The sequence below is a fragment of the Mycteria americana genome, chromosome 5, assembly GCF_035582795.1.
Source record: "Mycteria americana isolate JAX WOST 10 ecotype Jacksonville Zoo and Gardens chromosome 5, USCA_MyAme_1.0, whole genome shotgun sequence".
NCBI classification, from domain to species: Eukaryota; Metazoa; Chordata; class Aves; order Ciconiiformes; family Ciconiidae; genus Mycteria; species Mycteria americana.
In genome coordinates, this window is record NC_134369.1 from 58,179,364 (window position 1) to 58,205,151 (window position 25,788).

General features: G+C 39.9%; 1 protein-coding gene across 4 annotated transcripts; it reads left to right on the forward strand.

The window, feature by feature from the left end:
* Positions 1-1,590: 1,590 nt before the first annotated feature.
* Positions 1,591-25,011, forward strand: BDKRB2 (bradykinin receptor B2). 4 transcript variants are annotated; one of them, XM_075503537.1, is made up of 4 exons: positions 1,615-1,700; positions 6,504-6,604; positions 18,815-18,882; positions 19,266-25,011. In XM_075503537.1, exon 4 carries the CDS (start codon positions 19,268-19,270, stop codon positions 20,411-20,413), a length of 1,146 nt encoding a protein of 381 aa, XP_075359652.1. In that variant the 5' UTR covers positions 1,615-1,700; positions 6,504-6,604; positions 18,815-18,882; positions 19,266-19,267; the 3' UTR covers positions 20,414-25,011. The 4 variants fall into 4 exon arrangements, with proteins under 4 accessions (XP_075359650.1, XP_075359651.1, XP_075359652.1 ...); XM_075503536.1 differs by lacking the exon at positions 6,504-6,604 and having other exon boundaries at positions 1,609-1,700; XM_075503538.1 differs by lacking the exon at positions 18,815-18,882.
* The last annotated feature ends 777 nt before the right edge of the window (positions 25,012-25,788 follow it).

A 25,788-nucleotide genomic window follows, 5' to 3' on the forward strand; every position in this document is an offset into this window, starting at 1 on the left:
GCATGCATTTGTTTCCCCTTTCAGCAAGTCTCCATGGCAGACTAGCTGCTGGCAGCACCTGCCTCAGCCTCCTGAAAAGGCTGTAGAGCACTCCTCACCTCCTCTTCCAGAAGCTGTCCACATTCCTCAAGTGTACTGAGTAGATCTGGCTACAGCTGGGTTTTATTACATTACTATAAATGAGCCAGCAGAGTCCCTCCTATGAACACATAGAAGATGCCTTAAAATCAAAGCAGAATTTTGCTGCACTGTATTTGCAAAATTATGTTAATGTTTATACTAAACCCATGTCCAACCAAAACCCAAAATCTAGAGATAGTCCTAAAATGTTTATTCAGGTACAGAAGGACTTAAAGAAAGAAATGAAAGAAAAATGCAGAATGAAGGTCTTTGAGATTTGAGTCCTGAGATTACACAATCAAACTAGAACTGGTGCAGGGAAAGCAGGGATAGACCAGGGGAAGATATCGCTGATAGGAGAACATGACTCAACTAGTGGCAATAAAGAAAGAAAATGCACTGAGCAGCTATTATGACAGATTCAGAGAAAGAAAAGGAAAATGACTGGAAAGCAAAGCAGTTATTCCTGTTGGGAAAAGTGCAAGTGAGAGTATTGCCCTAGTACTATAAAGGAAGAACCAATGGAGAGCAGGGGTCAAGTACTTTCCCTGGTAGATCCCATTGACCTCAATGTAGACCATGTATAATACAAACAGCTCCAAGTGTTTTCTTGAATCTTTTACTTTCAGAATTAGTATTTTGTGGGAAACTAAGAGAGTGGACTGTTCTTTTCTCTGCTCACCTCTTACTTAAATGAAGATGTATCCTTTGTGTGGAATTCTGCAACCACGGTTGCCATTTCAGATTTCAGTTTAATTGCGTAAATATTAGAGGAAAACCAGGTATGCCTCTTACGAACAGTGTAAAATTAGTTCTCTGTGAATTATCTCAAATGCCGAATAAAAGTCAATGTAGTAGGAAAAAGGCTCTTCTCTGCTCTTAGGGTATCATTCTGTTTCATATAGAGATCTCATCAATAAGCTTGAAAAAACTTTGGTCCAATTTAAATCTTTAAGAGGTATTTGGATTCTGTATTAGTTCTCAGCAGTTTGAGCATCCAGAGACTTCTGCTGATGAAGAGCAGTGTCTTCCAGAAACATAAACAGTGAATTTCTTCCCAAGAAAGAGAAGTATGTAAGACTGTAAATGAGATATTTGATCTTTTCTGTTTTAAAGACCCAAGTCCTCCAAAAAGCTGACTTGATTAACTCTCGATTGTGTCTAACACCAGTAAAAAAAAATGCACTCACCATTCCCCAAAATCCAGATCAGATTTGTGTGTGTGTGTGTGCACGCATGCTCATGCACAATTCTGGAAGCTGCTGTGCAAACACATGACTGTTTTACACATATACTCTGGCACATCAATATTTTAGCTGGATTTGTGCTGTTTACCACCCATATTCAAATATCAGTGGTCTCATACTGGATACAGTAGATAAACGTTGCTTTTAAAATATAGTATGGGAGAAAATCCAGGAATATGATGTCATCAACAGAGGGATTAGTCTGTTCTGTTCAGGGAGGGGCAGAAAACCAGAAGTTAGACTCATTCACACAACAGAAGGAGCTTGGCTGTTCCCGGAGACGTGTTGCACTTCACTCATTTGTACCTCCTCAGTGGTGAATTTGCAGTCAAGGTATGTGTTTCCGCTTCACTTTAATATGAAAAGTTCTCATTATTTAAATTCAGTATGGTTTGTTGCTTCTTGGAACCCGCTTCTTGAATTCTTAATATGTTTCTGGTTCAGTGACAAAAGAGCTGATATTATTAGTGTTCCAGGAGCACAGAGGAGAAAAATAATTATTGCTAATATGATTTTGTAACTTGTCAGGTTTTGCAGAGCTGTAGCATTTACAGAAAAATGCTTTATTTCAAAGTACCCAACCTGCCAAAAGCACAGGGCTTTTCACTGCCATAGATACTGCCCAGTGTATGGGCTACTGGAGGATAAGGATTTCGCCTGTCAGGAAGACATTTCGTGTCTCTGATCTCACCATGGGCACCCGTTCTTTCACCTCACAAAAAAAGCAGAAAGTGCAAGCAGCTAACTTTGTTTCCAACTGAGAAATTACCTACAAAATAGTAGGGAGAAACCAGAGGCAATTCTGCTCTGTACATACTGATCGTTTTCTCTCAGTTTATTATTTTGATTGTAAACTTTGTGGGGCAGGAAGTGTGTATGTGTGTGTACCTTACACAGCTAACCTGTCTCATCTGCATTGATTGAATTGCAAAGACTAAACTTTTAAAGCTATTTCTTATGTTACAAGGAAGAAAAGTTTTGGATCGCCTTTAAGCAACATTATCAATTTATTTCTAACATCTGTATCCAAATAAAAAAATGCAGTAAGAGCATGATTTATAAGATGCTGATAAAAACAAAGAAAAGCTTAGAACTGGGATTGTAATTAGGATCATATAACAAAAAGACTAAAGGTTGAAATATATGCTATACTTTTAGCTATTCATTTTCCATTACTTAGTATCCTAAGCAGCCGTCTTAGTGTAATAATAACAAAACAGCCATAAAACCAAAAGAGTTCAAATAGTTTGTCATTAGAATCCTTGTTTTAATACACTGTATGTAATCTTACAGATGCCGTCTCCTAAGATAAGAGTATATTTTTGTCTTGAACAGCTGTACATATTTTCTCAAAGAAGCTAGAAGATACCTAGGAAAAAACCAATCTGTTTTTACAGCAGAGTGTCTAAGAGTGAAGTATCAGGATATTGAGTAATATCAGTCATATGATTTTTATCTTGTCTGCTGTTCTCTGAGAATGTGCAATCATTAAGCAAAAAATGAAGAGAAGCATCTTTGCACTTCTGGATCGTTCATAGACTTCCAAATATATTTGTCTTGTTTTCAATATGAATAGTGAAAACACAAAAAGAAGGGATAAATGTACCCAAGTTAATAAAGACTTTGGAATAGCCAGAGCAGAGACACCTCCAGAAAATCTTTGTCAGGTTTTCTGCTGGGTCCGTACATGCTAGAACAAGATTAACCGAGTTACTCAAGAGTTACCTGAACATTCTGTACCAACAATCCAACAAAAAACTTGCCTTTTCTACTGAGTTAGAGCTTCCTGAAATACGGATCTCATCATTGCACTGGGACACAGCTTTAAAAAATTCTCATAGCTGTGTAATATTTGAAGTCTTTTCTCAGACAGAAAACAAGAGGAATTTGGGAGAATTTTAGCACTTTCATTATGAAGACCCTAAAACTCACTCCTTAAGAATAGTCAGTGTCTGATAGTCTGTTTTTCATGGAAAGAAGGGGATAAAAAGCTCTTAGAAACCCCAATCCCACTGTTTTCAAACTCACAGTAGGGAAAAAAGAAATCATATTGCAAGTCCAGGAAAACTCATCAGAGAATAGAGCTTTGCTTTCAAAACAAATTCCCTCCCAGTAACCAAGTCAACAGCAAAAGTACACCTGAACTCTTTAGCAATGCTAATCAATATAAAGCTAGAAAAACCTGAGAATAAGTGCCATTTAGCTAGAACCTCTGCTTTTCTTTAGAAGTTACATATAAGCCAGCCTTGTTCTATTGTCACTCATGTTTTTTTAAAACTCCCTCTCAGTACTCCATACATTTGAGTTTCCCTTACCTGACCTAAAGGTTTATCTTCCTTCCTTCTTGCATTTAGCATACTTCAAATTTTCCACCCATTGAGCTGAAAAGTTATGCCTCTGCCTGGTTGAATCACAGCTGTGAACACACAGGGTGCTTTAAAGTGGAGACAAAAGCTTTCCCTAGCCAATCCTCTATAATTGGAGTAACTCTGGGTGAGTGGGCAGCTACTAAAGAATCACGCCCTACAGTACAGCCTTTGGGTGCTGACCCACAAACCCCGCGGCTGGCAGGCAGATGGCTGAACCAGCTTCTCCCCTCAGCTGGGTGCCCCTCTCAGCAAGAACGCATGACCAGGGACAGAGGGAGGAGAGGGCATCCCTGTACCCTGACAGCCCTGAGGTAGGTAGGCACAACTGCAATGGGAAAGCACAGGGGATGAGAGCACCACAGCCACACTTTAAATTTGGACTCTGCAGGCTGCTGTCTTCACACAGATGAAGCTGCACCTGCTAGCAATCACCACGGCAGTGATATACCACGTGCTGAGAAGAAATGCTAGTGCTCTGGGACTGAGGGAGCCTGGTCACGGTCCAACACCCCGCTAAGGAGTTAAATATTGGCGAACAGACACTAATTGGGATACACACCAGAAAAACACAAGGAGCAAAGTAGCCTGTTGAAAGCATGCTATCTTCAGTCTAATGATAAGCAAGTCCAAAGCATTCAGACATTGTGGCAAAGCTGCTAAGTGAAACTTCAACAAAATGCTTCAGGACTCTTGATGTTCCTGAAGGGGTGGATTTGACTTAGTTTTGCTGCAGTACTCTATTTACCTCCCCTACACGTTAACTCCTCAACTCAATTCAGCAAGGCTGGGCTGGTTTTTGCGATCCCTGCAAACAAATCCAATCATCCAGGTTTGCAGATCCACTAGTGCTGAGCTTTGTACGCTAAGGTATGCCAGCATGGTGATAGTGCTGCAAACCAAGGCAGACTTCAGACTATGGCTAATTTGCAGAGAATGGAGCTGTCAAAATGCGGAAATCCATTTCTCCCACTCACGTTATCTGAGATTACAGGTAAACTCCACAAAAAAGGGAGTGAACTAGGGCTAGAGGTCCAGCTCTTCTTTATATTAACTGAATTTATACATGCGTGCCCAGAGGCAGAACTGGCCATAGCTGGTTTTCCTCCTGCAGTGTTTCTGCTTTGGCAGAAGGAAGTACGCGGTGGGCGTGCTCTGTGGGACCTGCACCCCTGTGCCTCTGGAGGTGCTCTGTCTCTTTGCCACAGCTCCATGATTTCCTATTAGCTGTTTGACTGACTGAAAGCACTGGAAACACACAAACCGCTTTTTCCCAGAGTCAACAGCAAAACAGAAGGCAAATGCTTTGTGGTGCTAAAGGTGACCAGGAAATGTTTGCTTTGTGGAAATTCTCTCTCCTCTCTCCCTATACAAACATAGACTATATATAGAGACACACACATATATACACCTACATAGGCAAACACAGATAGATATTTATTAGCATCTTGTCAGAGAAGTAAAATACATGTTCCTCTGCATAATCATGTTATCCACGCAGCCCTGTCCTCCCCATTACTAGGGGATGATCCTACAAGGAGCCTCCACCACTTCCTTCCCGGTTCCCACATTTTTATTTCATACAAAAAGATCAACAAATATTTTCATCAGACATTTCTGATGTGTCCATTCGTTAGGATCAAGACCATAGACCATTGCGTTTGTTTATTTCTTCTCCTTTGCTTGGGCAAGGATCTTTTTTTTCTTCTAGTTAATGCCAAAATTTCCAAGTCATGAGGATCTGGGACTATCCCTCATGGGCAAACAAACAAGCAAAAGCAGTTATCTTCCCACAAGCCTTCATTTTGTGTAGAGATTTACAGTAAGTAACAGAGTCAAGTAATGAAGAAGATGGACTAACCATTTACAAGAACAAGGGCACCGGTTTAAAATGTAAGAGCTTTCTAAACAGCTGTCGTCTTTTTTTTCTTGGCCAGTTTGTCCTGGTTTAACCTCAGCTGGCAACTAAGCACCACACAGCTGCTCACTCATTCCCCTGCCGTGGGATCAGGGAGAAAATCAGAAGGGTACAAGTGAGAAAACTCGTGGGTTGAGATAAAGACAGTTTAATAAGTAAAGCAAAAGTCACAGACACAAGCAAAGCAAAACAAGGGTTTCATTCACTCCTTCCCATGGGCAGGCAGGTGTTCAGCCATCTCCAGGAAAGCAGGGCTCCATCACGCATAACGGTTACTTGGGAAGACAAACGCCATCACTCCAAATGTCCCCCCTTCCTTCTTTTTCCCCAGCTTTACATGCTGAGCATGATATCATATGGTATGGAATAGCCCTTTGGTCAGTGGGGGTCAGCTGTCCCGGCTGTGTCCCCTCCCAGCTCCTTGTGCCCCCCCAGCCCACTCGCTGTGGGGTGGGGTGAGAAGCAGAAAAGGCCTTGACTCTGTGTAAGCACTGCTCAGCAGTAACTAAAACACCCCTGTATTACCAACACTGTTTTCAGCACAAGTCCAAAACATAGCCCCATACTAGCTACTATAAAGAAAATTAACTCTATCCCAGCCAAAACCAGCACAGAGTTGCAAGTTCATTCTCAAAGCAATACTACTCAACATGGTTAAAGTAGTCATAATGAATCAGACATGAATGCAATTCATGAATGGCTGGGATATTGTTCACAGAAGATTTTAATTTTTAACATAAGTATTTTTTCTAAAACAGCATGTACAGGCATGCTGTGCAAGACAACCGAATGCTCTCACCTTCTACTTACATCATTCTGCCAAGAAACTTTTTTTTTTTTTTTCATTAAAAGAGTCACCGTATAGTCAAGAAATTCCAGCCAGCCGGCTCAACAACAGGGACATTTCCCAGAAGCAGAAGGAAGGAGAAGTAACAAAGTGGAGTCAGTTTTGTGTAGGTGTTTCCTGCAACGTTATGGAAACAGTCTTTTTTGGAAATATAAGACGACAGCTATTTGTTTTTTTCCACAATAGACATAGTCTACAAATTGGCATTCATATCATCATTACAGCTCATAATTGTACAGTATGAGGCATCTGGAATTTTATTCTGCTACACTTTGCATCATGGTTTACTGTATAGACAGGTATAAACTGTATAAACCTTAGACAGGTTTACTGTATAAGTAGTTTCCCCTGCACATTTGTGTCTTTTTTTTTTTAAAGGGTTAAATGGAACACATTAATAAGGTTTGACTTAGGATAAATGAATTCTGATCAAATATGTTTAAAAAATTGAAGAAGGATTTGACTTAAATACCAGAATCAAACAATTTCAAATTTGGTACTATTTTGAAGCTAGGTAAAATAAGGATCCAAACTGTGTAGGAGTACCAAACTAGGTAAAGTAAGGAGCCAAACTGTATAAAACCTATCTAGGTTTTATAAGATTTTAAATGAAAATCCCAGATAAAACTCTCATAACTTTGGCATATACCTGGCTCAGGCAAGAATCCTTATTCATTATTTGTTTTGGAACCCTTTTCCCTCTTGGGAAACTAACCCCCTTTTTTTTTCCTTCTTTCCTTACTTCCATCCTTCCTTCCAAGCAGCAGCATTTCTCCTCCTTCATCCTTCCTTCCTTCCCAGCAACAGCATTCTCCTCTGTTTGTTTTCCTTAGCAGCATTACATTCTCTTCCAGAACTTGCATCCGCTCATTTCCTCTTCACTTGTTCCTGCCCTGATATCCTGCCATGAGCTTTTTGTGCCTGCTGCAGAAAACTGTCGCGTGCCATACAACACAGTGCTTTATGTTCTACAGCAGTTGCAAAAGTGACGGTACACAAGTTCAAAGGTGACACGATTAACTTAAATTAGAACATTTTTCAAAATTAACAAAGCTGGCCAGAAGACAAGATTTCTGTATCACAGAAAAATTGGGAAGGGCAGAAGGACTAAGTGAAACTCCCATCTGGAATTAAAGAACCATGACATTTTTAATGAAAGCAAGAAACCAAAACACAGAACACATGCACACACAGAGGAGAAATCTGCCTGGGAACGGGTAGCACAGGGTAGGGATTCTGAACAAGGCATCCTCCTTCTTAAGCAAGTGTCGGGGGGATAAACTGTAGTGAGTTGGGCTCTTTCATTCTCTCATTGTTGGAGCTGCTCCACTTTGTAAAGATAATAAATTGTTCAGCTGGCCAGACAGAGCAAGAGTGAATCTGGGTCTCCTGCTAAGCTGTTAGCAGTCAGGATGTCTCCTCCTTTGTTCAAGATCAGAAATGACATCTTTAAAATATTTTCTGTTAAATTCCCCGAATGTTTTGTGAAAAAAATCTTTCTTTTAAAATCAGTTTCTCCAGAAACTTTCTGTTCCAATAGTCATTTTAATAGGAAAAGAAAATTCCCCTCCTCCAAAGTTTAGTAAAATATCTTCTACATAGCTGTAGTAATAGGCGAGTGTGAGGTACCAGCAAGTGTGATCCATTAACTGTTATCACTGTGCAGACAGGAAAAGGTCTCTGATCTTGTGTCAGGATGCAGAGCCACCCCGTGACAACCCAACACCATGTGACTGCTCAGTCTTTGAAGGTTCTTTGGGTTTTGTTAGCTTTGGGTACAATAGTTCTTTGAAGGAGCTGTGGCATATACTAAGGGAATCTGTCTCTCTAACTAAATTCTCACCATGTTTTTTTTTGTTGACTGACATTCGGGAAAGAGCAGACAGACATATCTTCTTGGTGAACACCAGTGCTCAAAACCCACGTATACAGAGTGAAAAACAAATTGTCTGCACCAGATTCCAGTAAGGCTCTGACATCTCCTGTTGCTAACAAAGGGATAACAATAAATTATCATACAGTTTCATTTCAGAACACTGGCAAAGCACGAAAAGGCAAAAATAAAATCGTAATCCAAACACTGTTGTAAATCGGTGTTGTAAATCACACCACTTCTCCAGCTGAGAAGTGTCCTGAACCTACCAGATCTCTGTGTTGAAAGCCACATGCATGTTTGTACAACTTAGTTAATCACCAAATCCCTATCAGCATGTATTTGAATACTTAGTTCTTCCAGTAGAAATATGGTGTATTCCTGCTTAAGAATTGTTGTCATTAGAGTTCCCCTGGGTTTTCAGCAGAGAAACAGACTACATTTGGATGTATGTCCAATTTTATCTGCTGTGACTATCGAGGTAATTGCAATACAGTCTGACGTTCGCTATAGTTATTCACACACACACACCATTTCCAATGTGTACATCTGGTTTTGAGCTTTCCTCTGCAGTATACAGACTGTGGTGATTTTTAATCATGATATCTGAAAACTGACTTCTTTCCAATTGCAAATGCTTTGCGTACTGGCTAAGTCAGGAACAGAGCTATGAAAATAATATGAAATGACTGTCCAAGCTGCTCAAGCAACAGCATAGGAGAACATGTTTGACCTAGGGAGGGCAAGGCAAAATGGCTTTCTGAAGTTTATCATTTAAGAAGTGAAGCACATTCCAGACTAGACTTCTCCTGGAGAAGGGAACTCACCAGTGCTTGCACTGCCACACTCTGCTTGTAGGAGTTCTTGAAAGAGTATGACATTTTAAAAAACAAAACAAAAAACCCTCCACCAATTATTTTAGTAAAGACAACCTACTATTTAGACAATAAGTATCATGTCATGCTTGTATTGCCTTCCATAACACAAATAAGTGATGCTCTGGATCATTCACTGGGACGGTCCATGAGAAAAGCCAGGCTTTTCAGGAGTTTGAAATTTGAGTTTAATGTAGCTATTGAGATAGGTCTACAGCTGTTGTCAGAGGTTCTAAATTAAACTGAAACCATCTCAAGAAGCCCATGTAGTAGAGGTGCTAACTTGAACAACCTGGATAAATATCACCTCCTCCAAGTTCTACCTCCTTGAAATTAAGGCTGTAATTTCAATTGAACATTATATAGTTAATCATACTTTCTAGCCTATTCTGTTCTCAGAGCCCAACGTGCTGTTTGAAATCTGCACCATTACTCAGTGAAGCTGTCCATATATCCCTTTGGTGGAAGGCATTAAGAGAACGCAAGGCATTATTACTAATTTATAGAGAGGACAGTTTCTGCCTGTGATGCCTTCTGCACTAAGGACTCCTCTGCTTGCACAGAGCCATCAGCGTGTGGCTTAGCAATAGAAAATGTAGTAGCGACTGAAACATTTCCAGCTGCTGGTGGGGATGACTATTTGTAGTTGCAAATATGTTTTGCAGACATAATATGACAGTTTAGAACATCTTTTATGTTTTTGCAAAATGCAACAGAGACTTAATCAACTCCAGAGTAACATAATCAGTTACCTGTATGATAAGAAATGAGGAAAGCAGCAGCTGTCAAAGAAATAGCTATTAGATTTTGGGAAAGCAACCAGTCAGCACCACATACTATGAGCTTCCAGTCTTTGCTATTAGAGATAGTTGGGCTTTTCTCAAAGGCCACACTTTTGAAAGCCAGTGGTGAAAATGTGCAGGAAATGCTGCATTATTGCAAATACCCTGAACAACAGTGTAAATGATAGTGATTGGAGGTACTGGAGGTGGCAAATCTCTGCCTTTTTTCTAAATGGCTGCTACAATGTTCTCAAGGTGCTAGAAGCAAAGTGCTTTCAGGGCACAGGGCCAGTTCATCTGAAAGGCAAATCCCTCCGTTAAGTATTTAATGCACAAAGGGAGCAATATTGGCAAGTACTATTTGGCCATTAGACATGCACATTTAGCCTAGTCATGAGAACTTAGAGCTGCTACTCAGGGAAAAGAGCAGTATTTCAATTGCTAAGAGAAAGGAGTGGCTAAACTAAGCTGAAGAAGTCCCATAGGAGTAATGCAACAAACAGCAAAGCTTTAGAGGACATCCACGTGCATATCAGTGAGGGAGTCTTAAGTGGAATTTTGTGCACTGCTGAACAGCTCTTCTGTGCCTCCATTACTGCAAGGAGACTAAAGGAGCATCAGTTACTACATCTTCTTGGGGAACAGAAGTGCTTCAGGACTTACAGTTTTTTCCTCTTATTATTCCACCTCTGTTCTATTAATATCGCCCAGTGCTTTCTGCAGGATATTCCCATTGTTCTTTGTAATGAAGATATCAAGCAATTTATGTCATTGGCATGCTTCATCAGTGCTCTCCTATCTTTCATACTGAGACCAGCCCTGTAACTATTTAATTAGTTGAATCCCAAGACCAGTTCTAAGAACCTACCCTAGGAACAGTTCCTCCAGCCCACCTCTCAAAAACTGTCATCGACCAGCTGAAAATTCATATATTTCTTTTCCAGCTTAGCTGTTTTCATCATCGTACTTGCAGTAGTTCTGATCTATCTGGGTTTCAGGAAAGGTTTTTTTCTAAAGCAGGAAATTCTTACTTTAACAAAGCAATATAATCTAGCCGCACAAGCTAGTCTTGATAAAATCACTAGCATTTTATTTATCACTGGATACAGGTTACTTTAGCTATTCACTGGGCTCAGGGTATTGTCTGCCACTTGATAGACACATTGTGCTGTTTGATACCATCAGATCTGCCATTTCACATGACATTAGACTCCTGCAATGGATATTAAATGGGTCTCACAACATCATTGCATTAAGCTCTTTGAATTTTGCAGTGGTGATGGAGTACAGCAATCCCTTGTCATACAACAGAGAATTCCCGTGGTGCCTGCAGTGCTTAGGGGAGGGAATGCAACCTCCTTTCACCCTCCTCCAACTTGGTAAACCACATGTCACATCATAAAACTCAGGAAGTTTATAGTCTCTCATTTGTCCTCGTATTTCAGTTAAACTGTGCGAGTTGTGATCATTCAGCTCTATAGACAGACACCATGAGTGCTGCAGGAGGGTTAAGGGAAATGAAAGATTTCAGCTCTGGGACAAGGCTTAGGCTTTCCCAGCAGTTACTGCCACCCAACAGGGAGCCCTGTGTGGTTCCTGGTGCCAAAGCATGTTACTCACTCCAAGCAGCGCTTTTGCTGCTTCTCTCCTGTACAAATGGGCAGTTAGGCTCACTCCCATCCATTACTGTTTGCAATACACTGCAACGGGGGACGTATCAAGCTAGGCAGTGAGCCAGATAGGCACAGGAATAAGTTATGTTAATAGACGGTCATTTTCTCAGCAACAGATCCAATGCTGAGTGCAAATTCTGCAAAGATTAAGTGTGAGCAAAACATTATCTGATCATTGCCCCTGTTGGCAGGAGGCCTTTCAGCTAATGATAGAAACTAGTGAGCTTTGTGAGTTTAAGCAAATAAGACAAAGCTTTGGGTTTATTTCACCCATACAACAAACCGAGTGTGTTGTCCTTCTTTACTTATTTCTACCCAACAGTAATCAGGGCCCCAGACAGCGCTGTCTCCATCAGGCACATTTCCCTTCTCCTCCACCTGTGTGACTTGCAAATTTGCCCCTGACCTACATCTGCCATCTTCATCTCTCCATTTTCTTCAGCATCTCCTCTGTCTGTGCTTTGAGAAAGGGAGCCACTCAGTCTGAAAGCTGGGCTGAGTGGCAATCTTAAACCGGTGCATTTGGGGATGTATCCTGCTCTGGCATTATTTAAAATGCCTGCCTAGTGAAGTAGCATCATTCCTGCTTACGTTATTGCTGTAAGCTAGTGCTTGCCCTCAAAGGCACCAAAGAACTTGAGAAAAGGAAGGGAAAAACTTGATACCACTTCCAAAGTTTGACCCTCTACCCCTTACCTTACCAAGAATGAAATACAAAACATCACCTTGGATGAAGATCCAGGTGAAGATCAAGTAAACAAATCCCAAAAGAACAGAAGTCAGACGTGGCAGCAGATGGACCCTAAGCTCAACGATACACTCAGAGCTTTCTGAAAGCACATGCTGTCAGCAAAGCCCAAGATACCAATGGGCAAAACCAGGCTGACCCAATATCATTTACCTGGGAAAACACAGAGCACTGATAAGACACAATGTCAGAAGTGTGATAAACACATGTATAGGCATGATAGGGCTCACCCTATCTCTGAAAGAGCAGACATAATCTGTGAGTCTCCTAGCCCTAACCTGAACCCTAGACATGGGCTGAGTCTTGGACCATGACGACCAGCCATGGTTCCCATGAAAAAATTCTCAAGGAAGAACTCGTTTGGATGACTGCTCTTTACTTCTGCAGTGCTTTTGCAGTCCCAGTCCTACTGCAGCTCCTAGATTTCTCTCTCTCCTGACCCTAACCTTAATCTAAACGCTAGTTGTTGGCTGAGCTTTGGACAATGAGCACTCACAGTTAACTTTACCTGGTCTCATATGAGGAATGCCAAAAAGAACAGAACAAAATACCCTGCCAGCCTTGCAGAGTGAGTTTGTGGTCAGTTTTCTCCTGTTTGAATACTTTCCTTCTCAGTTGCTAAAACATTTTGAGCAAACACACTACAATACACACAGAAAAAGTATAGATTCAGCTGTGACTTGAGTGTGTTGTGTGAGAGTAATGTGCCCTGCTGTAAGAGTCTCAGAAAGTTACCATCTTGGTTCAGGGGGACACAAAGCTACTCAGGACTCCTGACAACAGGTTCTGGAGCAGAGTTGCATTAAGTCCAAGGGGGCAGGAGTGGCTGGTCCATGAAGATTAAGCTCCTGGAGAATTAAAGAAGATTAAAGAAGATTAGAAGATTAAAGAGAACAGCAGCAAGTAATTCAGTATTCACAAGGAGAGAGAGAGAAGTTGCGAGATTGACATTATAAACCTTGCAATTGATGATATTTTCCAAAGGTGGAAGAATCAGATTCATGTCCCTGCTTCAACAATTATTTAAGTATATATACTCATTTGAAATAGCTTCATAAAGAGAAATACTCTCAATCAACATTATTCAATAAGCTTGTGGCCTCTTAGTATACAGGCATGTGGATCCCCCGAGTTCCAGATTTTGTTCCAAGTTAAACAGAATGGAGACTTGGAAATAGGTCTCTCATTTGCCCAATGACTACAAAGAGAGGAACAAATTGGCCTATGCTTGATTAACACCTAGATTTAAAAGCATCATATACTTCATTCCTTCATAGATACATACCATGCTGAGAAAGCTGGGGATGGAGAAAAAAAGAACTCAGTAAATCAGAACAGCTTAAACTTTCTCAGAGGTGTTTGAATAGCAGAAATTGAAGCGTGTGCTGGGAGGGGAGAAAGGCAGTGATCATCTCTATTTTCGGAATAGTTTGATAGTTTTTGAATTCATCTTCTTTCTCTGCTCGTGAACTACAATGGTAAAAGCTGCTGAACAAGTACAGGAAGTTCTACTGTGTTTACTAATCCACCATGTACGAAAGAGAAGGGAAAAGCTGCACAGTGTTAACATAATAGAAATCTCCAGGAAAACAAAACATTAAACCAGTTATTCAGGTCTAAATTTAACTTAGGGAATTGTTCCTGTGAACACATCACTACGTACAGGTCTTGTATGTATCAAATTTTCAATTCTTGATGGCCCCACAGTTAGAGACCTCATTTACTTTTATTGCCAAACACTTTCAAATATTAGCCGAAGGTTTATTGTGAAAAAACAGCTGAGGGATTTACTCTCGTATTGCATTCCTTTGTCTAAACTATGATATGCCTCAAAACAACCCGAGAACAGTATTCAAGGGATTTGGCATTTTCTACTATTTATTTGCTTATATTCTTTCTTTTTTAATTTAATGAAGCTTTGATGCAGCCTTTCTCTGCAAGAGGAATGTTCTCACCCATCTTATCACCAACAGCAGTGCTTTTCTAGGATCTATGAAAGTTTTCCATACAAGAGGAATTACACAGCTCCAAAGAACAGCTAAGTGAGCTAACACATGCAACAAAACCGCAACTAAATCTTTATGGCACTTTGTTTTAAGAAGTGCCCAAGCTCACCATCTAGCCCTTGTGCTCACCACTGACTGGGAGTAAGTCGTGTAGCCTCATAACAGCTCATCTGATAAATTTTCACAGGAAAAAAAGACTTCTGACAGACTGAACCCACTCACATTTCTAAATTACTCTCAGTAAAATTACTGATAATGAACAATACAATAATACATGGCATTTATAAATATTGCAATAGGAATGATAGATGATCAGAGCTGTATGACATTACATTTCTGACTAAATGTGTGTTTTCCCTCCTCCATACTTCAGAGAAGGAAGAGGAAATATTTCTACAAGGAAAGTGGTTAATTTAAAAAGTTATTTCTTGCTGAACATTTCTAGCTTATGTTGCCTTTGAGATAGTTATGAAAAACTAAAATATGGATGGGTTTTAAGTCGACTTTGAGGAATACAGAGTTGTCAGGAATTAGGAAGGCATTATGAACATGCAGATTTTTAAAAGGTTAGAAAGTCAGCAAAAATTAATATAGAGAGGCAGGTTTGTTTTTCCCCCCTGTTACTTTACCCATAGGTAATTCCTTTTGTCAGAAGAAACACAAAACAGTAAAAAAACCCCAGACTTTTCCTCTAGCTCATCTGCCTTTGCTGTTGCCAAGGTAGCACAGAGCTTTACACAGCATTCCTATTCTTCCAAAAGACAAGAAGCAACAATTTTCCTTGGAGGACCCAAGCCTCCATTATTCTATTTTTCAAATACTTAAAAATTAGAAACTTATATTTTAACTATTTCTTCTGGGAGAAATCAGCAGCTTCTCTTTTGAGCTCTTAAAACCTGGGCTGTTTTAACAGATTTAATTCCCAGGAGACTCTTTGCCTTATCTTCCTTTGCTATAATTCTGTATTTCATTTTACAGCTATAATGCTCTATTTTAGAGTCTCTATAATGCTCTATTAAGCCCAAAGTTTTGCTACTTTCACAGCAGAGTGATGTCCCCCACCCTCCAATCTTAGCACTAACGTCAAGGGGCAAAGTTGCCCCCTCAGTGTCTGGGGGTGCTTCAGAACCTCCAGGGTATCTTGCTTGGCTCCAAGAGACCACACCTCTCAGAGCATGTGTACCATATACCAACCCCATGCAGACATACTAGACACCTTGCACTTTCCAAAACACCCATATTCAAGCACTTGAATTGCCTCCCAAACACCTGGCTGTTTCTCTTCCTCAAAATCACTGATTTTTTTTAGTCTCCTCTATACACACTGAATATAGTCCCTCAGGATTTCTGTTGAAAAGAGAGGCAAAACTCCCCCTTGCTATGCCAGACCAAGTTGTCAATGAATGTAGATTTCTATTTTAATTTCTTGTGCATGCCTCCTGCACCACTGACTTAATGTCTCTGCTTAAGTCTTCCAGATGTCTCTCTCCCCCTCTCTCTGGGCTTTTCTTTCTTTTCTAGCCACCTAAAGCGATAACTGAAGCAACATAGAGATTAGAAAGTTAAATGGAGCAGTACACGCATGTTGAAACATGGCTTCAACAGCCCAGTGCATCACACGGCATCCTAGATGCAGAAGGCTAACTCGGCACGTTTCCATCACCGGTGTTGGCCCCTCAACTCCTGGCTGCACAGGCTCTGCTCTCCTGGCACTCAGGCTACCTTCTGCTTCCTGCTGAAAACCCCAGATAATACAAAACCACTTTTCTCAATGCTTAGCAAAAGCCAGTTCCCACAGTGCCTTCAACAAAACGTCCATAGCTTCCTAAGGAAACTCAGTGGGCGAGGGCACCTTGGTGAGCCAGGATACTCCAGCGAGCTAGGGCACTCACTGCTGAAATTCAAGAGGCACAGGTCATGGCTGCTTCCCACACAGGGCACCCTGCAGCCCCCCACTATCAAAACCTTGCCATTTGTGCCCCATGCTATTAGCAGAAAATATTCCGGACCAACATGAGACGATGACCGATAATGTTTTTAGTGACTGTCAAGGAGGAGATAACTAATAGTAGGAGGTGAACTCCAGCAGGAAAAAAATTCAGCCCCCACAGGAGTCCCTCATGATCAGTGATGACAGATTGCTTCAGCTGGGCAGTGTTTCAATCAAAACTGTCAGATAAAATCTTTTTGAGGGTCCCAGCTGAGACATTAGGCCTGTCTTGCATTGTACAAAAAGCATTTGTAGAGAGTGTGTGAGGTGTCACATTTGTTTCCACGGAATTGTGATAAGCTAATGGCAAATAGCCATCACCCCCTTTTCTAAATTATGGCTGTGTAAATCATAATTTATTCAGTAAACACATACTTTAAAGGAGTTTCCTGTGCTATAGAGAATAGCACCAAGCACATCATTTAAATAGGGTTTGTAAATTGATCGTTAGCACATTTTACCTTATTGTCTCTCACATTTCTACCAATGCTTTATGGAAGGGCTTGAGCAAAGGACAAAGTAGGCAGGTCACCAGAAGCCCCATGTCATGGACTTGGTCACATCCTAACTAGCCCCTGCACACTGTTCCTAGACCACAGTGATGTGATATAAGTATTTATTTTAAAGTATTCTAGTGCTTTCCCTTCTACAAAAAAATAATCTAAAAGAGATTAATTGTAGGAAAAATACCATAAATCAGTAGGCAGTTTTTGAGCTGCTATTTGCTGTAAATTAATTCCAGTTTATTGTTTTTCTATTAGTCATATAATGAGGGAAAGGCATAGAAATTGCCAACATAGCCTTTATGACCACTGTCTGAATTACTAATGAACATCTTATTAAATATATGCATTCATCCAACCTCAAAACATAATATAATGCACTTACAATTCTTTCTGCTGGTTCACAGCCCACTACTGGCAGAAGAAACGTGGTCTGCTAATTGTATCGCCCAACAGAACTTCTCTGTTCTCAGATGACCTTTTGTTTGATCATCTATTAGTATTCCACTTCCTATGTGTTTTTACAGTGTAAAAAGCCATCATACACAGAAAGAGAGACTTGAATCTGCTGTTTGCAATTTGTTAGTGGCATCTCTTGCAGCCACAAATGTTGGGCTTTGAGATACTTAAGTGTTTATGAATACCAGCACCTTGATGCCAGGCTTTTTGCCTTGATGCGAGATTAATTACAGAAAAGTATGGCTGAGGTATTATTTAATTTTGTTTTGTGCCCATTAGTCCATTTTTAAGTTACCTTGTCTTTCAAGGTTCTCAGTCCAACTTGCCTCTTTTATCCAGTTGACCTGTCCTGCCTGACACCTCTGTTATAAATTTTACATTATAGAGGGAGTCTCCTTTGTTACTGCCTTTACTGTACTTAGTAAAATGTGGTCTTCATCTTTGTTTTTGGTTCTCAAGCACTAGAGTGCTTAATTAAAACTAAGCACCCAAAATATGACCACCATTTTTCAGTAATTTGGCATCCAGCAGCCAAATGTCTATATGCATATCGAGCACTGACAGTTATCAACCAACAAATCCAGTAATCAGAGTATGAATGAGAACTTCATCCTTTCAGGAATTACAGATGTGTCCGCTTTTTACTGCCAAGTTACCAGCTGAATCAGAAAAATGTCTTAATTAAAAATATATCTGAAAAGCTTCAAAGCAAACCATAATATAAACAGTGGCATTTTAAAGACCTGGAAAAAGACAAACCATATTTCTGTCACACAGTCCAGACAATTATATGTACAGATGTGGGAAGCCAGTCTTGTATTTGAATAATATCTCAGCATTCATTATCTCCGAGTACAATAAAAACCACAGTTAACATTTTACCAGTACCGAGTGGATGCTGGACACTCAACTTCTGTTTAGTCTTAACATTTAAGCGCATATCTGACATTCCTGCCTGTAAATAGCTCCCTGTAAGACCCCAAGCTGTTCTGACCCCTAGAATATTTACAGTACAGCACCTGCTTTTCAGATTGTGCTCTTGCACTCAAATTGTCTCTCTGCAGCCTGACTGCAGGCAGGTCCTGGCTCACATCTTGGCCACCATCTTTGCCAAACTGTCAACCCACCCACTGCGGACCTATTAAAACCAAGTTCCCTTACAAAGATTCAACCATTTATCTCTTCTGTGACTTGCTTGCAGAAAGAGATTGTAACACAGACACAGAAATACACAGGTGATTCCCATGAGAAATCAAGAAAGCCTCACTGCTTGCAAACACTGATCCTTGCTCAGTGCAAACTAGAGCTGCAAACTAAATGTCTGCTGTGACAGTCATAACGTTTAGGAAAAAATATGGAGTTGTGTGAGGAGGAAACACCACTGAATTCCACCCAATTGCTTTACAGGGTGTAAAATGATGAGCAACATGCCACAGCACTAGCAGCTCAACAATGAGCAACACGAGACTCACAAGGTACGTCTGTCCTTTAGGAGACTATGGCTATTGATACACAAAGATAAGAAAAAGAAAGTAGCCATCAGCCTCCTCAAAGAATTAAAAAAGACTTGCTGCAGCTTGGTTCTAGTGAAAAAAAGACGGATAAATGTTCTCTTCAGTTAACCTGTTGGCTACAATGTCTGCTGTTGCTTTATCCCCTCTGTTTCACCCACTTAAAACTGGTCCACACAGTCCCTAGCAGTTTAGGCATCTACAAGAAAGCAACCCAGAGAATTGCAAGCCTTTTCAAAGCCACGCTTTTTACGACAGTACGAAAAGCAGAGCCAGCTTTTCTTATTGTGTCTTTTGCAGCAATGAGCTAGATGTAGCAATCTCATGTCATCTTTTTCTTTGCACAGATATGGTTTCCACCACAACTGCAAATGTTACACAGCTTTACAACATCATGGCCACCCAGGAGCTCACAGTCAGTCCGACAAATTTCCACAATAATTCGGGACTGCTGAATCAATATGAATGTGTTGATTATATTAATTCAGATGTATGGAAATGGCTACAGGATTTTCAGCCTGGATTCCTCTGGTTTATATTTATTCTGGGAGCAATAGAAAATTCCTTTGTCCTCACAGTCCTGTGTTTCCACAAGAGTCACTGCACAGTAGCTGAAATTTACCTAGCAAACATGGCACTTGCTGACCTAATGTTAGTCTGTGCTTTACCTTTCTGGGCCATTAATATTTCTAATAAGTTTCAGTGGCCCTTTGGCCTGTTCCTCTGTAAAGCTGTCAACATAATGAGTAACGTGAACTGTTATTCTAGCATTTATTTCCTGACACTAGTGAGCATCGACCGCTATCTGGCCTTGGTGAAAACTATGTCTCTTGGACGGATGCGACGAACTGTCTATGCCAAATGGAGTAGCTTTGTAGTCTGGATGTGTGCGCTCCTCATATGTTCACCTACAATGGTGTTCCGAAATTTACAGTATTACAAAGAATACAACATCACAGCCTGCGGTCTTGTTTATCCGGCCAGCTACTGGGAGCCTGTAAACAACAGCTTGCTGAACATTGTGGGCTTTGTGATCCCACTCTGTATAATTACCTATTGCACTACGCAAATCATCAAAGCCTTACGAAGTAGTGAGCTACAAAAACTGAAGTTAGTCCAGACAGAGAGGAGAGCCACTGCGCTGGTCCTTGCTGTGCTCTTGCTGTTCATCATTTGCTGGCTTCCATTCCAGATCAGCACTTTCATCGACACAATCCGTTTCCTCATACCCACTTTGAAATGCCTGGAAGAAATCAATGACGTAGTGACCCAGGTAGCTACGTACTGTGCCTTTAGCAACAGCTGTCTGAACCCAGTCCTGTATGTAATTGTTGGGAAGCACTTCCAGAAGAAGGCTGTGGAATTCTACAAGGACTTGTTTCCAAAGAGGTGCAGCAAACCACAGTCTGTGCAGATGGAAAACTCCCTGGACACTTTAAGAACTTCCATTTCAAGTGAATACCCAAGGAAAAAGTCTGTTTTCCCATCACCATGATAGCACAATTTGTTCATTACAGGAGAAAAGCCTTCTAACATATCAGTCTCCACTAATATCCATCTGCTACTGGTCCACAGAATAAACATGCAGTGGTATTCATCATCTGTGGGAAACCAACAGTTAGATCTTAATGGAAACTCCATACAGAGACCTGCTTCTAATGTTATTGGACATTCATGATTGAATCCTACTTTGTAGCATACTTACATTTTCATGGCTGAATAATATTTGATGCATGTATCATTTGAAATGTTTGCATTTCTAAGGTGTACACACAGTTCTCCGAATAGTCCCAGTATAGAAGCTATTGTCAGGATTGTGTAACTACTTACGGTACCCATACAGTTTGTTAGACTAGATTTTTGATAGGAGGGGCTTGTATTTGAGCACGTTCTGGTAAATGAATCCTGTAGGACTATTATTTAAATGGATGTTTTAGGTGTGGCCACCTTCTGGGCTTTTACTTTCTCTGTTCAGTCATCCGAAACTATTTTGATTGTTTGATTGACAAGTTGTGCCTTTTTGCAACTGCTCTGCACCTGCTAGTTACAGGTTTACATCAGCTTGTATGTATGGAAAGTAGATCAAAAAAGGTAAAGCAGTAGCAGAAGGAAGGCTGCAGCCAGCTGCATGAAGTTAGCTGAGGTTTTTTTGTAGCAGGAGATTCTTTACCCCTTCTGCATCAAGGTAAAAGCATTCACTTGCTCCTTTTAAGTGAGTGAATGTTATTTACATTCATATCTACACTTCAGCTCAGAGACTTAGTTTTTAATATTCACAAAGCATAATTAATATTTGTAATGTTATTTAATGGAAACATAAAAGCTCAGCACAACTGGTATAACCTCACAACTAGAAGAAACTGAGAATATGAAGCAGAACATCACCTAACTGCCTTAGAAGTCTAACTGAAGATAATAGGAGTCTTGAAAGTTCAGACTATTCAAGAAGGGCCTTTTCAGACTCTAATAATACCTACGTTTTATTTATAGAGTTAATCTGAGTGATTTTAATACAAGATAGCTTTTCCCCAATTGGACTGGATTTATGACCTAAATTGAGTTTACAGAGAAGATAAACTCATAGTGTACTGAATAGTCAGTATGCACTTTTACCTCTAGGAACCTTGATTGAAAACTGAGTTGGAGATGATCTAAAATCTTCTGAAAGTAATAGACCCTTTGTTCTTTTCAAAGCACTTAAGGTTACAGCCTTAAAACCACCAAGGGAAATGGAGTTTGGTGACATAAGTAAACTCGGATTGCTACTGCGTGGTCTTCATTCATCAGAGCTTGAATGGAGCAATAAAGTTCCATTTAAGATGGGAAATTTGTATGAAACCTTCAAATAATTAAACACAAAAATGCTCTAGAAGTGTGCGGATGTGCTATAAAAACTATGGGATTTAGACCACGGTAGATTATTTGTAGACAATTTCCATAGGTTTTCTTTAATAATCTAGTATAATCCTCTGTCATAAATACTTCTATTGTTCATTCTTTAAAGTGTCCAAGACAGCTATGATGAAACACTGCAAGGCTTTCTGTTATCTCCAGTGTTATCAACACTGTCTTGTTCACGAGCATGCTGTTCACGCAACTGTGAAATAGAAGGAACTCCATACAGAGGTTATTGAGGCTATGGAAGAGATTTTTGAGTATTTGGTACTGAGAAGTAAAACATAAAAACGTTATTATATTAATATTACATTAATTTAAATCATGTAAATATATAGACACATTATTTTGCTATGCGGTAAGCATGTACAACAGAAAATAAACTACTTTAAGAAATGAGATTTGTTGGCGTTGTCTCCTCTAGCCCGTATCCTATTACTCAGGAATAACCTGTCAGAAGTGCAACTGCAGGTTGCAGGTACTTTCTTTCACTTCCCATTTTACTAAAGAAAAGTGAGCTGAAACCACAAAATTTTAGCTACTTTCAAAGCTGTGGGTCATCTTTCTTTTCAGGGCCCATTTCTGAGCAGTGCTGACCACCTTCAGTCCCTTTGGAAGTTAAAATCTGAATTAAGGCAGCTAAGGGTACTGAAGTTTCAGTAGCTTTTCTCTGCCCGCTGGTAGCCCAAGTCCCGTGAAACAGCAGATACTACTTTTCTTTGTGAGGACCTGGGGTACACAAGAGCCTATAGGTGCTCTTTGCAGGATGGACCCTCTGCCTAAAGTCTTTTCTCTCCTCTCAAAGCGCACAGACACCAGCAGCAATGGAAAGGCCCCGCGCCAGTCTCTGCAGACCACAGAATGCACAAGGTCAGGTCACAGACTGTTTAATTCACGTTCTTGCCCGCTTTCCAGCACGATCGCACACTGTGCAGTATTCACATGTACTGTTTATGCAGGTAACCAAAAACCCCAAGAAATAGAGTGCAATGTCCAGGCTACATCTTACCTACTGGCAGTTTACAGTCACACTCAGACACTTGGCTCTGTCCTGTTCTCACAGAAACAAGGCAAAATATGAGAAGGGTTCTTGGTAAAATGAGTAAAAATTACTTTGTCCTGAGGATCTCAGAGCTGGAGATGACAAACTGTAATCACATCAACTTTTTATTCCTCTTTATCCTGTTCCCCTCCCACAGCCGTTCCCATCTTCCCTTTTACCTGAGGCTGCCACATCTTTTATTGACCCTTTGGCCACGCAAACGGCTGACTCCGCATTGAGTCCGATGGAGGTGGCTGGGGACTATTGCCAGAGGAATGGCAAGGATATCAACAGCCAGTTGACATTGCTGGCCTGCAGTAGGTACAGGCAGGAATAATTCTCATCTTTTCACTGTCTGTTTTTTTCAGGTTGATTATTGGTTTCACCTGAAGCGCAAAATTAATAAACTTAAATGCTGTTAGCACAAACAGCTGGTGCTTGTTGTGGACAGGATAAGGTTTCTCTTTTTTAGGCAGATTTTCTGTGAAGTCAGGAACTCAGTTCAGGTCTCCCAAATCCCCAAGTAGTTCTTTAGCCATGGGATCACCCTTTCCCTCCTTTCTTCCATCAGCACATTGTGGTTTTCCAGCCTATACTGGCTCCTTCCATATTTTGCTGCTTCAGCCTCTGTAAACTGTAGTTAGTAGGGCTTGATTATTACTGCATTGTGACGCTACCAGGATCATTTATTAGGAATTGTAAATCACTGCACCAGAGTTTAAGCTCTCCTTAGCAACCACTCTCTATAGCTTATGTAAAGAAATCCAATCAAGCTGAACAAAGAATTTTACATCACAAAGGTTGCATCAAAAAACTTTTCTCCCATTCCAGAATAGATGAACAGTTATAGAAGATAACTATGTTGATTTGCAAACTGTTTCCATAAAGAAAATCAAACTGTTAAATCATACTGTCCTAAAAAGATAATTTATTCAGATCATTAAAGGCTCCAGCTATGTTAAGAGGAAGATTTTTAATGGCTGAACTATTGGACTAAGAGTCAGAACTCTGGAGATCTTTTGGATTTCTATCATTTGTCTATCATGTAACATGTGTAATAATTGAGCAAACAGTCTTACCTCTGCCTTCATCAACATATTTGTTTAATCTTTCTGATCAGAAAGGCCCAGTTAGCATTTGTAAATTCCTATGCAGCTGCAGAGAATGTGTACTTTTTGCGGGAAAGTCAACACAGACAGGATGGCTGAAGATCATATAAGCTTAAATCATAAACTAATGTGCTGTGAGTATCCCGAGTTGAAGGCACCAGTAGACAGATATGTTTTAATTATGTATACACAGCAAAACCCTTTTAACTGTTGACTCTAATACAGATGTTTTTAAACCTAATCCTTCACATTCCTTTAATTTGTGGGCCGTTACATCTGTACAAACTGTAAAATGTTACCAAATCATCATATGCTCTCTACAGCTTGAAATGAAGACCCAAGTTGCAAAGAAATAATAAATTAAATACCCTTTTTGTATAAAGTTACAGCTTCTTATGTGGACTTGTTCTAAGTCGTTTAAGAGCTGGAGCTACAGCAGTGCCTATTCAATTCACTATTTCCACCAAATGTATAGACTCCCAATTTTAAATCCCTCTCCACTGCTGAAAAAAGTTCTAAAGATGGCAATGAAAAACAACAGAAAATAAGAAACTAGATTTACAAAGAGGAGTTGGATTTTCAAGCCAATATTTTGATCCCATTTTGCAGTGATAAATTTCATAAGACTACGTTATTTATCATTTAAATTTTAGACACAGCTGCAGTTTTCTGTTCAGAGCCTGCGAGTAAATGTGGATGTTGGCGGCTCCTAGAGATTCACATCCAAGCAAGGACAAATTCCAGACTCCTTGTTATTGCTCAATTGTTCTTCTTTATGGAAAAAATAACTTAAACACAGAAATTCACTAGCGTAAGCAAAGAGGAAGTTTTGGAAAGTCTGTGACGAAGATCTGTTGTATTGCACTTACCTTAATGAGTCAGCGTAGGATGTGTCATTTAGAGATTGATCTCCTGTAGGTTATTAGGATTCCTTAGGTAACATGTAATTCAAAAAATGTTGTGTTTCAGGTCTTCAGCAAAATAAATGTTTTGATCCAGATATTAAAAAAAAAAATCATTTTGACAGAAGTAAAGCATATAGCTTCATTTGAGATGTATTTTTATAGTGGTTTGTTTATTTAATAAAATAAGTAAATGTTTTAATAGGATGCTGTTTAAATAAAAGAAGTATTTCTACATTTTAAATCTTCAAATTAAATGTTGGGTTCTTTAGAGTTTTCTCCAGTGTGATGGTGTTAAGCAGAACAATTTTTAGAATTTGTCAATTTTACCAGTGTTTGCATAACTCTAATTTAGTATCTTTTTAATGAATAAAAAGTTGGAATAAAAGCTTTTATCATGATGATAGGGAAGTTCATAATAAGATATCACTGTGCAGCCTCGCATGGCTTTTCATTTTAACTCACTTATCAAACAAGAATGGACACAGTCGAATAAGAATTCAGAGAGATGGTGCATGTGTTGGGTAGGTAGCCAATGGGAAGAATGTCTCCATATAAGTAAATAACATTCCAGTCCCTTGATAATTTCTCACTGTTTTTTAAAGAGAAGTTGAAAAAAACTATTGTTTACACAGATATACTTAAGGAAGATTTGTATTTAAAATCTGAGATGCATCAGATAGGATATTTTTAAAAATATTGTTCTAATCAGAGGAGAATCAGAATGAAAAAGATAAAAATAACTGGTAAACAACCAGTCTCAGGCTACAAGGTCCCAGCAGGTAATCACATAAAAAGATTTTTTGTGGATGCTAGCCTGAGAAAATACAGCAGTCACCACGCACTACTGAGAAGTACCGTTCACAGAGACTCATGCCCTACACACCTAAAGTGGGGTGCGAAGGACATCAGTTTTCAAAAA